This window comes from Amphiura filiformis, chromosome 16 (genome assembly GCF_039555335.1).
Source record: "Amphiura filiformis chromosome 16, Afil_fr2py, whole genome shotgun sequence".
Lineage (NCBI taxonomy): Eukaryota > Metazoa > Echinodermata > Ophiuroidea > Amphilepidida > Amphiuridae > Amphiura > Amphiura filiformis.
The window spans coordinates 19,141,389-19,158,761 of record NC_092643.1 but is presented as its reverse complement, the minus strand read 5'-3'; the positions used below and the strand labels follow the sequence as shown (position 1 = coordinate 19,158,761).

General features: G+C 35.7%; 1 protein-coding gene across 1 annotated transcript; it reads left to right on the top strand.

Moving 5' to 3' along the window:
• Positions 1-308: 308 nt before the first annotated feature.
• Positions 309-6,259, top strand: LOC140136520 (uncharacterized). Its single transcript, XM_072158228.1, has 4 exons — positions 309-405; positions 894-1,028; positions 3,733-3,993; positions 4,583-6,259. Exons 1-4 carry the CDS (start codon positions 385-387, stop codon positions 4,724-4,726), a joined length of 561 nt encoding a protein of 186 aa, XP_072014329.1. The 5' UTR covers positions 309-384; the 3' UTR covers positions 4,727-6,259.
• The last annotated feature ends 11,114 nt before the right edge of the window (positions 6,260-17,373 follow it).

The window sequence follows — 17,373 nt, the reverse complement described above, 5'->3', positions numbered from 1 at the left end:
ATTTTCACACGATGAAACAACAGTTATTTTTTACGTGGACACTTTGACCAGAAATATTTCGTGACAAGTTAATACGAACGCAACACGAATATACGTAATTCTCGTCTGAATCTTGCTGAATTCCAAGTTTACTAAATCTGTCAGATGACGCCAGAGGATAAAACTGACCACAGTATGGATACATTATTAGTCTATAAATATGATAAAGATGAGCATGGATTATCAATACTCATTAATGCCAGCAACAGTGGAGGAATAACTTGAACTTGTATTAGATACACTTAACTGTTTTACAAACAGATCGGAACGTTTGCTTCTGTGGAATATTTTTAATACCTCTTGCAAGGAATTACTGCAGTGTACATTGCGTACGGACTTACAGCCATGGGTTTTCTGAATATCATTGTGAGTGATACTAACTTTTATATTAATTTTATGTTTCTTTTTCGCATACCTTTCCTATGTCTGATCAAAATATTTCAAGTGTTCATTTAAATCCATCTTTATTTGATTTTAAAATTAAGTAGTTTCACAGTGTAGATAAAACGTTTTCCATTACCAGACTGGTCTAAGGTCTAAGCAAGATTTTTTTAATTTTCTGTAAGGAAAATATGGAATTTTCTTTTTGTTTAATTCTAGACGAATATATGAACATTTATATTGTAACACGAAGAGTCCATCATTTTTGTGTTTATTAACTTTACTAATATAATTAAGATAATTCATTATAATTATAAATTATGTCCGTTACAATGTTTTAAGTCGGGGGTAAATGCGCTGCACGGAATATTACAATGATTACCATTTTATCATAAATGATCGTGCCCTGTACAAATGATCATGCCTTGTATATATGTATAAATATGTATAAACTATTAATTTCATTGTTTTAGGTTCCGTTCATCAGTATCATGCTTATGGTGATGATCTGTAAGGCAACCCCGGTACACAGCCGCGACAGACGTAATGCTAACAACCAGGAATGTCCTTTTACAGGCTCTTTGCAGATTGCACAGAACATCACCCAGGTATGTGAGCATTTAATTTATTAATTTATTTTTATTACCTCATTGTTTGGAATATTTTGGAACTATTCGAATGGAATATTTTAATGCGTTCTAATGATTTATTGTCTTGAACCAAATAGTTTTAAAAGAACCCACCAATGTGTAAATTTGACCAGTTGCATGTGTCAAGCATAATGTGCTACCAATTACTTTTACAATGTTTCGTGTTATTCTGAAATGTCTTACTGGGGGGAACTTAGAACTTATGGACTCTTTTGTAGCCATTGTCCCACAGCTATCTCGCGTTTAGTTATATCAATGTAAATTCCGTGAATTTCTACCCGTACAACACTTTATTCAAACTCACTAAAACACTGGTATGTTCACCAATAATGTTTTTTTATGATCCAATTTAGTTTGTCAAGTATTGTTATGACACACAAACGAGAATTGTCTCTACATTCAAAATTGGGGTTTTCAGAACAATAAGGAAATAAAATAGTCGTAACCAAGTAAATCTTTCCTCCAGGAGACAACAACAAATAAGGTCAAAGACGTGTTTATGTGTCCTAGAATTAAGGATATAATTATTGTAATACTCAAAAATAAGCACAAAGTTTCTGAAAAACACATCAATACGAAACCATAAAGCATCAACAATTAGTATCTCTATAAGCTTCCAACAATACTGCTATCTTTAGAAGATAGCAAAGCTAAAATTACTGTCAACTCGAACCTTTCCGTGCGTCAGAGCTGCAACATAATAAGCCTTTCACTCTTTAAAAGAAGGACTTATGAAATTTGAATTATGTTTGATGACACCTTGCCTAAATGTAAAAGTGTTATATTAGTCTGCGTGATGTTCTCGTTCACTGACACGCAACAGTAACACGCAACAGTAACAATAACTGACAAGGTCAATGGTGGGAACTTATCATACAAAGAAAGCTCAATGAATCGGAATGAAATATTTCTACATAATAATAAGTTGTAATTGTACTTTTAATTGGTTATTTCCGCACCGCATTACTTACAATGTGAAGAGCTTCAAAAAAGGTTGCATATGAAAATATGTTGCGTGTAAAATGTAAATATAGAGTTGCAATCTTTCAGTCTTTTTGTTTATAATTATTTTGAATTGAATAGGGGATCTTTTTTTTTTTTTTTTTTCTTCCAAAATGATAATATGCAATCATTATGAAAGTTCCCAATACATTTGGACGCGAAAAACATTGGAAATTTGCAAAGAAACAACATCATAAACTTCACCTCTCTCACGCGTAATATCTCGCACTTTTTGGATTAGGACGCCCAGTGCGGCCTCAGAGTTAGTCTCCTACGCAGTCAGTTTGGTGTAACTGGCTTCGTAGGAGATTAAGATTTGCGATCGTTCCGACATATTATCATAATCTGAAAAATTATGATAATATGTCGGACCAACAGAAAATCATCCCTTTCTACTACAAATAGGGCGAATTTGACAGTTTGCTCATAGATGTAAGTTGGAACATGTGTAAGTATTACAAATATGCCAAAAAATCGGTTTTGAAAAAAATAAAGGTATATTCTGAAAAAGATCGTACATTAAGGCTTTAAGTGTGGTAGATCAATGTAAGATTGATCGCGAGGCATTGTGATAAGGGGCCCAGGTTGTGATTGACCTTTATTTGATGCGCCAAGAATAATCATTTGAAAGAAACGGGTACCAAACATCACAAGTATAGAAATGAAGAGCTGCAGAGAGGAGTATATCTCCAGAAATATACTGAAGTGTGAAACCTTGATATGATATTGTGTTGTATTTTTCTTAAGGCTCGGTAATTTTCAAGATAACTCAAATATGTGACGTGCCATGTCAAAAGGAGACACTTTTGGGCAGGTTATAAATTTTGAGGTTTTTACATATCTTAAATATAGAGATATTTTGCTCCACAACGCCGTTAGTCGGACATTTCTAAGCGAAGCTATTGAGTTCGTAAGTTATGGTATTATAAAATTGGAAATTGAGATATCGGCCTTTAAAAATATTATTGACAATGTTGAGAGTAGGAATTATCTTGAAAAATTTCTCGAAAAATACAAGATACCAGTTATATTCCGGTCTGAAACTGTCAGACAATATTTTTAACATTAATAACATCACAAATTCGCAAAAACCCCAAATTGTGAAAAAAAATCACCCAGGCAAGATATTTTGGCTATTTCTCCATTTACGATCCTGCCCAAAAGTGTCTCCTTTTGACATGACACGTCACATAGATCAAAGATTACCGACAATTAAACTTACCTACAGATATCACATTCATTGACTTCAAGAAAGCATTTGATACCATCGATCGAAATTATTGAGTCAAGATAATGATGCTGTAGGTAATGCTTAACCCCGTGAGAACTACCTGCCGATTGGCCAAAAATCATTATTAATTAAAAATTATTATCAATTGGACCAATCAGCAACATTGTTAGAATAATTTCACCACGCAAAAAATTGGCGTGAATTATTTGCAAAGCTCCATTCTGATTGGTGATTAAAGTGAAGATATCATGTAATTGACCAGTCAGAGGCAATGTTAGAGCTGCAGGTAGTGCTCAAGGGAATGTCAAGTGTGGAGGTCATTATACACCTAAGACAGCAATCTTTATGTTCACTAAATTACCCCAAATGGTAAAACAAAATATCTGCACTTAAGTGATGTCTAAATAAATTTCTTTTTGTAAACTACAGACAACACATCGGTGCACCGGTGGATCATGTGACACTCATCCGGGCACTCATCACCGACATCAGTCATTAGCATCACATATCCCAGAGACAAGCCAATGCTACAACCATAATAGCACTGATGTACCACCAGGCAACCACGATAACACTGGGTGTACACATACCTGGGAATTTGACGACAACCCCTTAAGAATACCAAAAAGGATATGGCATCCGGTCTGCTCGTGTAATAGTGGATGTAGCATTGAATACAATTGCGAACCTGTAAGTTTAATTATGTATAACTATTATAATCTTTAAGAAACAGGATAAGTTTTTCTTCTTGTAAGTTCTTCTTCGAAATTCTTATTCTTCTAAGGTTCTTCTTCTTCTTCACATCAGTTTCTGTAACACAGAATAATCATGATAATAAGAGTGTTTCGTAGATCGTAAAATGTGCTGAGGCTACCTTTACTACCTGTAAAGTGTGCTGAGGCTTGTGGATCAACGTCTAGGCGTTGTAGGCGTTGTGCCTGTGCGTAGCACACTATAAATCACCGAGCTTTTTTTAGATGGATATGATAGTGAACACCTTACGTCATTAAATTTTGCGTGACGTAATCAAAATAATGTTAGTAATGAACTAAGTAAGGGGTACTTCGAGCCTGTTCAGTCTGCCAGATGTAATTCTTGAAAAAAAAACTAACGCTGAACGCCGAGGATAGGTTCTTTTGGTTGGAGCACACACCAATGACGTCACATGATCGAGTACGAAAACTCATCCTATCAATTATAAACAAAAACGAATACCTTCACCGCTATTCAATAAAACAGAGTCACTAAGTTACAAATCACTGTCTCCTTCTCCCTACAGGTTTACCAAGAGATGAAGGTTCTATGGAGAAAGCAATGTCTACGTTATGGAGACGAACCAGTATATGAATACGAATGGCGAACTCAGAATGTCGCTTATAGATGCGCGTGCAAGAGCATACTCGCCAAATCATCCGGTACCTAGGCCGGCTACTACAGCAGCTCCTCAACGAAACCCAATTGGTTCAGATGGCCGTCCCATTGGCTCAGATTTTTAATTCAACCACTCACTCAGAACGCTGGTCACTCCCTGGCTATTGTTACACAAGGCTCACTCAGTTATTTAATTAGGCACTGCAACGATCGAATTCGGTGTTGAAATTAGCAAAATTCTGATCTTCACCTTTTCATTTTAAATATCGGGAGAAAGGCATAATGCTTGATATTATATCTTTGTTTCAAATCCTGGTTTTAACTTTGGCGTGAAATTTAGTCTTCTAGTGTAAGATCTTCGATTTTGACTAGCCTGAACTTCGGCCATGAACTCCTTTGGGGATCTGTTTTTTAGCTTTTCAAAGTAATATACAGTAAGCCAAAAAAAATAAGGTACCAGTTATGTTCACCCCTTGTATATCCTAAACAAAGACAGATATGTCATAATTGGAACCAGTAGCCAATAGCTGCATCTTTTAGCTAGAATTTAAGACCTCATTTGTTGAAATTGTTCCAGAAATTAAAACACGACGATCCAAAAACCCAAGGAAGATGCCAATTTAAAAGTTGCAGTTTACTTCATTGCGTGCCCTATAAATTTGATTGGCACACAATGCGTTCACGAACAGGAGAACCAACCAGCGCCGTGCGTCCATTTTGATTTCGTTTCTTTATTAGGTTTTAGACCACCGTTTCTTTAATTCTCAACCAATTTCAACAAATGAGGTCTTAAATCAGAGCTAGAGAGTACAGGTATTAGCTGCTTGTTTTAATTTTGACACATTTGTCTTTATTTAGGATATACAGGGGTGAACACAACTGGTACCTTAATTTTTGGGCTTACTGTAATTTGCTAATGAAGGATTTTCCCCAACTTTCTAAAATATATCATACGGGCTAAGACACAATTTCATCCCCAATTTTAACACCAGGATTTTTTTTAAAAGGTTATATCCAAGCATTTATGGTTTTATCTGACATTACTGAAAAAGTACTACCATTATTTTGTTATTTGACCGAGAAAATTAATTTAAAAGCACACATGTGTATCTCAGAATTATGTTAATTTACACATGTATCAATCGACTTCTATAATAATAGAGGGTCAATAGCGTTCTGAGTGCACCGGGCGAAAAATATATTGGAATTTGAATATGTACTGGTCTTGGTTGTGGATGCGTCCACAAACCACACGGATCAACCACAACGCTCACTCTAATGGTGTGGATGTAAATTGGGCGCAAATCAGATTTAGTTTAGTAAGTTATAGGAGCAGTGGTGTAGCGTCTTAGAAAAATTGCCGAAAACCACTTGTGTCCCCATTCCAATCAGGCCCGGTGCTCCCCGCTCATTGGATGACTTACGCTACGCCACTGTATAGGAGTATAAATATTTTGAGTAATTTATTTGTATATATTTGAAAAGCTATAAAGTATATTATAGTATAATATTGTATGGTCCTGTTACCAAGTTTCAAATGTGCTAATTTAGTTGTTTGTTGAAAACGTTTTGCAAACGAAAAAATACCGGCACTTTATTCTTGATATTTTTGGAGTTTAATGGCGCTTTTCATTTTTCTTCAGAGTGCCCGAAATATTTCATGCCAAAAGGATGGCAAAAGTTAAGTTTATTTTTGATTGCATTCAGTTAAATCTGTTGATTGAGATGTCGCATTTTTGTTTTGCATTATCTTTTTTGACAACAAACACATATGATTGCATGTTTGCTTGTTTGAAAACTCATTTCGATATGTGTCGGAATAATGAATTAAGTATGAATATATTATTCACTTTAACAGTATGTTATCCATATTGCCTTAATATCTATATTTATTTTTATAGAAATAATATTATAGTACTGAATTTAATATTAATATACTTGTGAACTGAACCTTTGCAATTTTTCTTGCCCTTACCAATGCAATAGAGTAGGGTATTAAATATATTTCAATCAGACTTCTCATCATTTATCAAATTAATCATCTTAAGGGCTCTGGTAGTAACGTTTGGACAGTATTGTTTGTGGGACATGAGAGAATATCGGACATATTGAATTGCATTCTGATTAGGATGAATGTCCTTCTGATATCACGTAATTTTATTTAAGAAGGACATTCCTCGTATTCAGAATGCAATTCGATATATCTGGTGTACTCACAGCTCCCACAAAAATACTTTGCAAACGCTAATATTCGATTCCTTAATAGTAATGAGTAATATATACAATGATATGATTATGATTTCTCTTGAACAAAACTAACTCAGTACTACTATTACTTTTTTGTCCCTCCTATTTTGAGGAACCAAAATATGTATTCATGCATAAAGTATGTTGAATGTAATATAATAACAATTTGTCTATCATAATATTTATGATACTGATTCATTCAAACGAATAAATGATGCGTATACCATTCGTTCTTGTTCGCCGTAGAAGTGACGTAATAATCGGAACAACTACCATAGCAATAGATGAATACAAGTTTTGAGTAGATCGCCCTACACTACAAACAGATTACACTAATCACCTGTGTACGTCAGCAAGCATAGATTGAATACAATACTGCTCTTTTCGAAGATACTAATCTTATAGGTGCGAGTGATCAGCCTTTCATTGAAATCTCTGTTTCAATGCATAGGTACCGCGTGAACATTGTAGTGCAGGGCGATATATTCAAATTTGTATTTATCTATTGTTAGTTAATCCGTTTAATTACGTCATTTCTACGGCGAATATTTCGACGGTTGAGAACCAGAAAGCCTTAACTCACAAAGGAATCTATTGTGAGTTAAGGCTTTCTGGCTCGCCATCTTCCATTTCATAATGTATACTAAGACTGTATTCTACAAAGTGGAATTGCCATAATAAATTACTATACTAGTAATATGTACTAATTATTGCACAAATATACTGTAGTTATAAGAATATTTATTTGTACATTTCCATAATACTTTTAAGTGTTAAAACACTTGTAATGTATGAAAGAAACTCAAAATTTATATCGTTAGAATAGTGCCTTGGTAAAAAAATTTTTAAAAAAACACTGTTACATTTAGAGTGCACAGCAGTGAATGCTTCCCAGTGTCTTTTTGTACAAACAGGATCTAGGAAAACTTGCGAGCGACTCAGCAAGTTCAAAACTTACACTTTCTGCAAGTTGAGGGTCAGATAACGACAGTGCAGAGTAAACATACGGATTCCAGTGACTTTTCGCAGATCGCTATATAGCTTACGCCAGCCCACAAATAGCTTGGTGTTTCTGAAATGTAGCAGATTTTGAAAGCTTAGCCCAATCTTCATAAAAAGTCGAATCCTGCTAATTTGTCAGAGACAATCTAATACCTAGACCTAAATGAGGGTTAAATATGAATCAAGGCCTAATTTTTTGTTGGTTTTAAGCCTTTCCTATATACTTTAAATGTTATGCCACTTTACCACTTTTCGAAACACTGATTTTTCCTCCAAAGGATATATAGGAGGTTCCTATTTACAGGTGTGCACCCTTTATACATACATGTAAATAATAATGAATTATACATTAAAACGACTGATTTCTACCTGCAATTTCTACTACTTTCTAACACTCGTACTTTTTTAAATAATAAGAATGGGTTGTAACATTGTTTGAGTAACCCATGTACCTCATTCCGGATCATTTGAAATATTACGGCTTCAAAAACAAGATAAAGAGAAAGGTTTCTGGGATTATTAGATTCAGTTAAAAATGTGCTCCATTTTTGCTCATACATAACAATAATTATCGAATTTACTAAGCTCTCAGTTTCCTATTAACAGTGCAGTGACTGAAAGTAATTTGCGGAAGTAACCTTGGAAGTGTAGTTAGTATCTTTCCTTCCATTATACTATTCAAATTGACTCGAAAAGAGTAGATGTTGATGTTTAAATTCAAATTTTGAATTCCTTTGCTAAAACAGCAGCTGAGTCCAACAATAAATTGGAAAATATTCTGTCAAAATTCCATTTGATGTAAGTTTTTATATTGTTTCCTGTTTGCTTTGTTTCTAGAAATTGCATTACTCTAAACATTCTAAAATTGACATTTCTTTGATTTGTATTAAACTTTAAAGTTGCGAGTAGTGCAGGAATATGTACCAAAAAGAAGGAAAGCCGCATTTGTCATTATCTTTGAATTTTTCAAAAAATTTGACACATACACCAAGTTTGTTGTTATTGTTGTTGTTATTGTTTTCAAGCATTCCACATTCGTGCAATCTTTCCTGACATAATAAACACCGGGCGATTTTGTGCAATAATTGATTGGTTCTTACTTGGAAATAATCGTATTTAAATTGGGCTATTCCAGTTGAAATCCATACACAATTTATGGCAGAAATGCCCTTAATCTTATGTGTAAAAGGTGTTACAACTTATAAGTTCCCCCTAATACTTTTTAAAGATAAATATTTTACGAAATGTGAAACTGTAAAAAGATATGTATAACCCTATTTGTTTTACCCCTGTGGATCAATTTATAGCGTCACACATCATTGCGTTCAGTCACAATAGTAAATTGTGTAAGAAAAGAGGCCGTTTTAAAGGTTGCACCTGAGTCCATGCTATGGACCATAGCAGTCAGGTTTTCCTTAACAAACACATGAATAGGCCTGGCCTACTGTATTGTTTGACAGTTGACTCCTATGGACTCAGATGCAACTTTTAACACTGTTTAAAACGGTATATTTTTATCTTTTTAACATAATGAACCATTGTGACTGGACACAATGACGTGTAACGCTATAATTTTGTCCATATTTGTAAAACAAATAAGGCTACACATATCTTTTTACACAATTGCATTTGGTCAAATATTTTTCGATTTATTTAAAGATTTGGGGGCTTATATAGTTGTGGACCCTATATTTTAAATAGAGTACCCATTCAGGTAACCCATTTGAAATCCCCAGGTGCGGGAGATTAAGGCCATGTGTTCCATAGGGGTTGTGTGGATATCAAATGGAATGGCCTCATATTGCTATATTAATTTAGCCCTGGAGTCAATGATTCTTTGTTTTTCACCCTTGATTAAAATGGAACTGAAACTAAAGCTTACAATAGCTTTGATTACATTCCATGGGAAACAATCATGATGAATAGTTAGTGATTACAGTAAGGTTGTACATATCTAATATCTTATTTAATAAATTGTAATACAGGGTGTCCCTGAAAGAATTGTATCGTCGGAAACTAAATTTTTTGGGTACTATAACGCATAAACCAAACATAACTAAATAACCAATGCGGTTGAAGAATTTATCAGCTATCACATACTTTTTAAATTTTGACAATTGACCACTCCGTTTTTGAAATACAAGAATGTTACGAAACTACCTCATTTTCAAGCCGTTCCACGGAGTCAAATATACGTGACAATAGACGCCTCATGCACTAATGATGCGCAGTGATTAGCACTTCGAATACAGATCATCGATTGATATTTGAATCCGTGGAAAGGTTTAAAAACGAGGGGGCTTCGTAAAATTCTTATATTTCAAAAACGGTGCGGTCAATGTCAAAATTCAAAACTATGTAATAGCTGGTTTATTCTTCAACCAAACCAGTTATTTAGTAATGTTTAGTTGTGGCGTTAAAATACCAAAACAATTAAGTTTCCGACGATACAGTTCTTTCGGGGACGCCCTGTAGACATGTATACAAATTATGTATACAATGAAGAGCTAATTTGTGTTTGTAAAATAAAAAGGACATTGTTTGCACTGTATAGTATTATTAAAGCACCCACACACTCAATGGATGAACTTGTGTGTCTTTCATTTTGGTAGGCATACAATGCTAAATGCTTTCATATAATTATTTCCTTTAATATTATGGCACATGACCTTTGAAAAGTACACAGTCCCTGGGGAGAAAAAGATCAAATTGTATACAAAACTTTTGAAAAATATGTGGTAGCTTGAATGTTGCCACAACTTGAACATGTCCTTTTCTGAAACAAAATTATTGACATTTAAGTGCATTTAAGTGAAAAAAGAAATGGGTCATGTGCCATCTTATAGTGTATAGACTAAGTAGGGTAGGAACGGGAGTAGGAAATGGAGAGCATTCGTGCGTATGTTCAATTTGCAATCATTAAATCAAAGGTATGGCAAACTTATTTTGGCAGGTCAAAAGCAGGGTATAGGGGCAAGCGATTTTTGGTAGGGGCCTACAGATTGTTAGAGCACCTTTTCGATATTACGCCCTGTGAATTTTTTGAAAATAAAAATATGTTATTAATCATGATCGACGCATCCAATTGAACTTATTATACTGTTGTTTATCGCAATTAAAGCATTCAATAATGGTCAATTAGAGTGAATTGTAAACTGTTTTCAGTGTCAGTAATTTTGAAATGTATAAACTCATTGACAGAATTGCCCAAGTTGGATGAAGTTATCGCATATCTCAATGGTGTACAAATATGCATTACTCTACACTCATAGAAATTGTTCGTTGGCATTACTCAGTAAGTTGATGTAAGTCGTTGCGTCAACTTTCCGAGTAATGCCAACGCGTACAATTTTGAGTAACGCTGACTCGATATCATTATGTTGGTCGCACTCATTTGCACTTACTTTATTGAGTTGTTACAACTCAGAAAATGAAACTAGGTTAGCATAATTTTCTAGAGGTGTGCTATAGTATACAAAATTTTGCACTGATTACAAAAATAAATATTTGAATAATGCTAATTGTGCAGAAAATGATCAAATTACGTGAATTAAGTAACAAAGTACCAAATTGGAATAACTCAAAACAATAAGTACCAGTAACTTAATATGAACGAGTTACATCAACTTACATGTTGAGTTACAATAACTCAACTAATTGGTTCTTTGAACCTTGTTTATTTTTCTAAGTTCCCTGAATTCAGAAGTTGGCATAATTTAAAAATTTGACGCAACGACTTACATCAACTTTTTAATTAATGCCAACAAAGTTGATTAGTTGACGGAACTTTTGAGCTTTTTCAGCATTTTTAAGTTCGGATAACTAAAATGAATTTTGTTTTGGCAACTTTTACACTATTTTTGAGTTGTCCAAACTTACTCCTTTTGAATTGCGCCAACAAGGCGAACAAGTCATTTGTATGAGTGTATGAACTGTGGTTTCCGCCAGTTTGTTTTACATCCAGTTGAACCGTTTGAGAGAACGTGGCGCTACGCTGAATCAAATATTCACAGGTAGTGGGTACAAAGCAGAGCAAAAGAAGATTGAAGATCATATGTGATGCGATCAAGCCAAATCAGTCGGAACTCGGAAATATTGATTTAGAGATATAGCCAAACAAAGAAAAAAATTTCTTTTGTTTTCTATTGTTTTGGAAACTTTTAAATTGCTCATATCTTTGGAACTAGGTGTTCAATTTCAATGGGGTTTTCTGCAAAATCCAGCTTTGTAAATGCTTTTTACTATCCTATAAGAAACTGAAAATTTGTTATGGCCGAGTTCCGACTGATTTTGCTTGATCGCATCACATAGTGAATGCTCCTACGCCAACAAATGCAGCAGAAGTTCTAAGCTTCCTTGGATGTCGCAGTACCTTGCGCGGTACACCCCAGACTACGCAAATAAGACTAAGCCACTGCATACACTGATCTACAAAGATGTAAAGTAGAAGTGGGGATCAGCAGAGAAATTAGTAGTAGTAAGAGTATGAGCGGCGTGAGCCGCGAATATTCTTACAAACTAGTAGCACCCACCAAAATGCTCTTATTATATTAAGGAGGTGTGCTCTAACCAACTGTCCTGGTCTCAAACTTGTCATCAACTCCAATTTGTTTATCTATAAACCTGTCACCAATTCCAATTCCTTTACCTTTGACAAGAGTTGATCTATATGTAGGGTCAAGGCAGATAATTGGGGAAATCATTTTATGGGTCTGAAGGAGCAAGGTAGATGGTCATTGTATGTGTCTGGATTTATAGACTGGTTTTGACAGTTTGTTATTAAATGTGTAACAGCCTTGATTTCTTCCTGCACATTCATTTCCCATTTTGCCTGCTTTCCTACCTTCCTCCTTTTTTCTTTCTTCATTTATTTTCTTTCCTATCTTTCTTTCTTGCTGTTATTCTTTCATTCCTTCTGCTTATGCATTTCTTTCTTTCCTTTCATTCTTCCTTTCTATTTTCTTTCTTTATTTCTTTCGTTACTTCTTTTTTATACCTTCCTTTCAATTTTCTTTCTTTCTTTCTTTATTCCTTTCTTTCTTTCTTTCTTTTTCTTTCTTTCCTCAGCTTCAACCATAGGCCTTCATATTGTGATGTTTCAAACATCAGGCAAATACGGTACATATCTGTTGTCACTACTACTAATTGAAAGGTGGTGTCTTAACAAGAATGATCTGGTTAGTTTTATATGTGAGGTGAAGGTCAGAGTAGTTGTCTTTGCAAATCCAAAATATTGGGTATTGGTTTTGCACCTACCTATGTTTACAACATCAATCTGTCTCAAAAATCTGTTATCGGTCAAGTATGTCACATATCTGTTGTCACTTAGTGCTCTAATTGAAAGTGTTCTATAGAAAGTTCTCTTCCAAAAAGACAATGCACAGTTCATATTGCATTGTACAATTTTAATATATGGGAAATTATAGCACTGCTGGAAAAGGGTACGGTGTGCTACTAGTATTCAAAGAGTTGAAGTGTGCTTTAACTAGTGCAGAGGTCATGACCTATTTTGACCAGAATAAGCATACAAAGATACTAGTTGACGCTAGCCCAGTAGGACTTTCAGCGATCCTGATACAAGAAGGGAAAATATTAGCGTATGGCAGCCGTACCTTAAAAGATGTAGAAACTAGATATTCTCAGACAGAAAGAGAGATAGCTAGAGATGTTGGGGAGCTGAGCATTACCATGTGTATGTATTTGGCGCGCATTTCCAGATTGTCAGAGTAAGCGCGCAATTTCAGCTAGAATGGAAAGTTGAACTAGTAGCACCCACTGAAATGCTCTTATAAGCAGGAGGTGTGCTTTTATGGCCATGTGTCTTGGTTTTAAACTTGTCATCAACTCCAATGTGTTTATCAATAAACCTGTCACCAACTGCAATTCCTTTACCTTTCACAAAAGTTGACCTACATGTGGGGACACAGCAGATAATTGGGTCATTAATTGATTGGGTCTGAGGCTATGGTCTGAGGGAGCAAGGTACATGGTCATTGTATGTGCTTAGATTTAGAGGCTGCGTTTGACCGATTGGGGTTGTGTGACAACCTTGACTTCTTATACTAGTAATATTCTTGCCTATCCTTTTTTAAGTTCCATTCTTTCTTTCCTTCTTCCTCTGCATTTCTTTCAGTCGTTCCTTCTATTCTTCCGTTCTGGTTTTTCTGTTTTCTGTGCTTCCTTACTTTTGCTTACTTTGCTTTCTATCTTTTTTCTTTCTTTCCTTTCTTTCCTTCTTTCCTTTCTGTCTTTCCTTCCTTCTTCCTTTCATTCTGATGTCTTTCTTTCTTCCTTCCATTTCCTATATTTCTTTTAGTCTTTCTCTCTGAAGAAGAAAGATCAAGGATTTTATTATCCATCAAATCTTCATCAAGCTTTCACTTTGAACTAGTCCTTCAAGAATAACGGTATTGTTAGCATGATAATCCACGCCGTCCACGCACGCCTGTTGGCGCGGACGGATTATCACTAGAGGGGCCTTACAATGTCAATCTGTCTCAACAATCTCTTATCCGTAAATTATGTCTGTTATCACTTATTACTATAATTGAAATGTTCTCTTTAGCAGAATAACCTGGTCCAGTTCTGTATGTCAGGTGAAGGTCTGAGTAGCTAGTTGTTTGCGTGCAAATCCAAAATAAAGGTACTGGTTTTGAACCCACCCACGTTTGCAATGTTAATCTGTCTCACTATTCTGTCATCGGTCAAGTATGCTACATATCTGTTGTCACTTACTACTGTAATTAAAATGATCTCTTATTGAAAGTTCTCTTAGAAAGACCTGATGCACAGGTCATATTGCATTGTAAAATTTTAATATGGGAAATTATAGCACTGCTGGAAGAGGGTACGGTGTGCTACTAGTATTCAAAGAGTTGAAGTGTGCTTTAACTAGTGCAGAGGTCATGACCTATTTTGACCAGAATAAGCATACAAAGATACTAGTTGACGCTAGCCCAGTAGGACTTTCAGCGATCCTGATACAAGAAGGGAAAATATTAGCGTATGGCAGCCGTACCTTAAAAGATGTAGAAACTAGATATTCTCAGACAGAAAGAGAGATAGCTAGAGATGTTGGGGAGCTGAGCATTACCATGTGTATGTATTTGGCGCGCATTTCCAGATTGTCAGAGTAAGCGCGCAATTTCAGCTAGAATGGAAAGTTGGAGGTCACAACTGATGCCATATGACTGTGAGTAGACAATCCAGCAGACTTTTTAAGTCGTCATCCACAGAAAGAACACAGTTGCTGAAGAGTATGGGAATGATAGAAATACAGGTTATGCAGTACCGAAAGCTATTTGAAATAGTAAGACAGATGAGGTAATAGAACAGTTGAAGAAAGCTATAAGATGTGCTGAAGAAGATGAGTGGAAGAATCCATTAATTGGGAGAGCGTGGCCTAATGGTTAGGGTACTTACCTTTAGTGCATGAGGTCCCGGTTTCGATCCCCGGCGGTGGAGATTTGCTGGGATATTGACTTTTGGAAAATATGTCTGAAATTAATTGGCAACCTTTGTAGATAAAAGTCAGACTTCCGCTCTCCCCATGGTTCATTTAGATTGGGTAAATGAATCATGAAAGCACTCCGTCCTTCGGAGGGGACGTTAAGCCGTCGGTCCCGTGTACAGAGCGCCATACCTGTACATGTATCTCGCAGCCAGTTTCGAAAAGAGTAGGGTGTTAACCCCTGACTGTTCCCAACCCATCCCGGTGTTCAAATGGAAATAAGCTTCAATAGAGGCTTTGATGTATTACTGAGCTCAATCATCTGAAATTACTGGAGCGTGAGCCACCCAGGCTGTTGGCTCAGCATAGTATTTTATTAACAGAAGGTTTTCTCCAAATTCATTTCCTAATGTTATCTTAATACATCGCAAGAGCCCCTACTAAAGACGTAGATGTTGAAATGTTTAACTTGGCTTTCATTGTGGGTCATGAAAGCTTACAGGTACGTATGTTATTCTCTTTATGTAATTTCAAGAATAGCAAAACAATGAAATTACGAAATAGAGGCTTTCTTGGGTTATCCAGGGTTGTCAAAACCCGAACAAATCAAATATAACAAATCAAGATTATATGAATGTGAGACGAGAATTTACAGTAGGTTTATTAAGGGTTATTAAACTATTTCCTCAACTATCCTACAAGATCCACATGATTTGTTGATTAATGTGATAAACAGTCATATAACTATAAATGGTGGTCATTTCAAGAGGACCATATGTTGCATATGGAAGACACATGGGTTTTCAATAACCATCAAAACTGATGGGTACAAATCATTTTGATACAACATGTACCAGGGTGGATCAACTGTTGCGATTTGGTAGTTCACAGCATCTTGCGAATGGTAGTGAGCTTTGGGAAAAATTGCATTGTTCATTTCATAGCGAGTGTGTAGAAGAATTCAAATATCACAGATATACTTTTGTAGGTCCTGTGGTTCTTGAGTTATGAGGGCTGAAACAACAACACTTTTGTAAAACGTACGTACATAACTCATTATCAACAATAAATCAAGCAAGCTTTCAAAGTATATGATTTGTAGAATGAACTATTGCAAAACATCAAAGTGTTATTTTTCAATAATATATTGATTTTGGGCTGCTTCGACCAACAATACCTAGTCTACCCTTATAGAGGTTCGCTCGCCCATATTTTACGGCAAATGCGAACCTATTGGCCATTCCCCGTGGGAGAGCTAGAGGGGATTTCCCCCATGGGAGTCGGAAAGGTTGGCCAAAGTGAGTGGTCAAAATCCAAAAATAAATCAAAATCCCCCTCCTTTTTTTACTTGGGAGTCCAGACCCTCCCTCACCTCCAAGTGCGTTCCTGGTAATAACCGACCTACCACCTATCTCTGGTTCATCCACTGATACCAAGCATAAAAATAGATTCGGTATTTCATCACCATTCATGGAAGAATTTCGTAATGCTGACCAGTGGCGACACCTGGATATTTTTCACCGCCGGAATGCGGGCAATTTGTTAATTTCAAGGTGGTCAAAATCATGAAATTGCCGCAAATTGCCGCTAAAGTGGTAAACTTTTTGATTATTTTTTCTTGTTATTGGATGACAACAGGGAGAAGATCGCTGAGAGTGGATTACCCCCCCTCCGGCGCCGCCACTGATGCTGATACTTTTGAGATTTAGATGAATACAATAAACCATATACGTACAAATTTTATTTTATTTCATTTTCTTTGTTATTCTATCATAATGTTTATGAAACAAAACCGCGGTCAAATGCACTTTTCGCTGCAAAAGGTTCAGGTATAGACACAAAAGTACGTCCCAGGTATACATGACATTCAGTCAATGGTCACAATTTCTGTGCGGAAGTTCCTGTTTGACAAATTTGCAAATCATTCCACCAGAGTAGATAAGCAAAATGGCTGTATCTGCATCAGAAAGATATGGCTGCCACATGAAAGAAGATTACGA

Excerpts from the sequence above, each read along its gene's own strand:
- LOC140136520 (XM_072158228.1), top strand. The coding sequence starts at position 385 with ATGGGTTTTCTGAATATCATT. Across the intron at positions 1,029-3,732 it reads TTGCACAGAACATCACCCAG|ACAACACATCGGTGCACCGG; the intron begins GTATGTGAGCAT and ends TGTAAACTACAG. Across the intron at positions 3,994-4,582 it reads TTGAATACAATTGCGAACCT|GTTTACCAAGAGATGAAGGT; the intron begins GTAAGTTTAATT and ends TTCTCCCTACAG.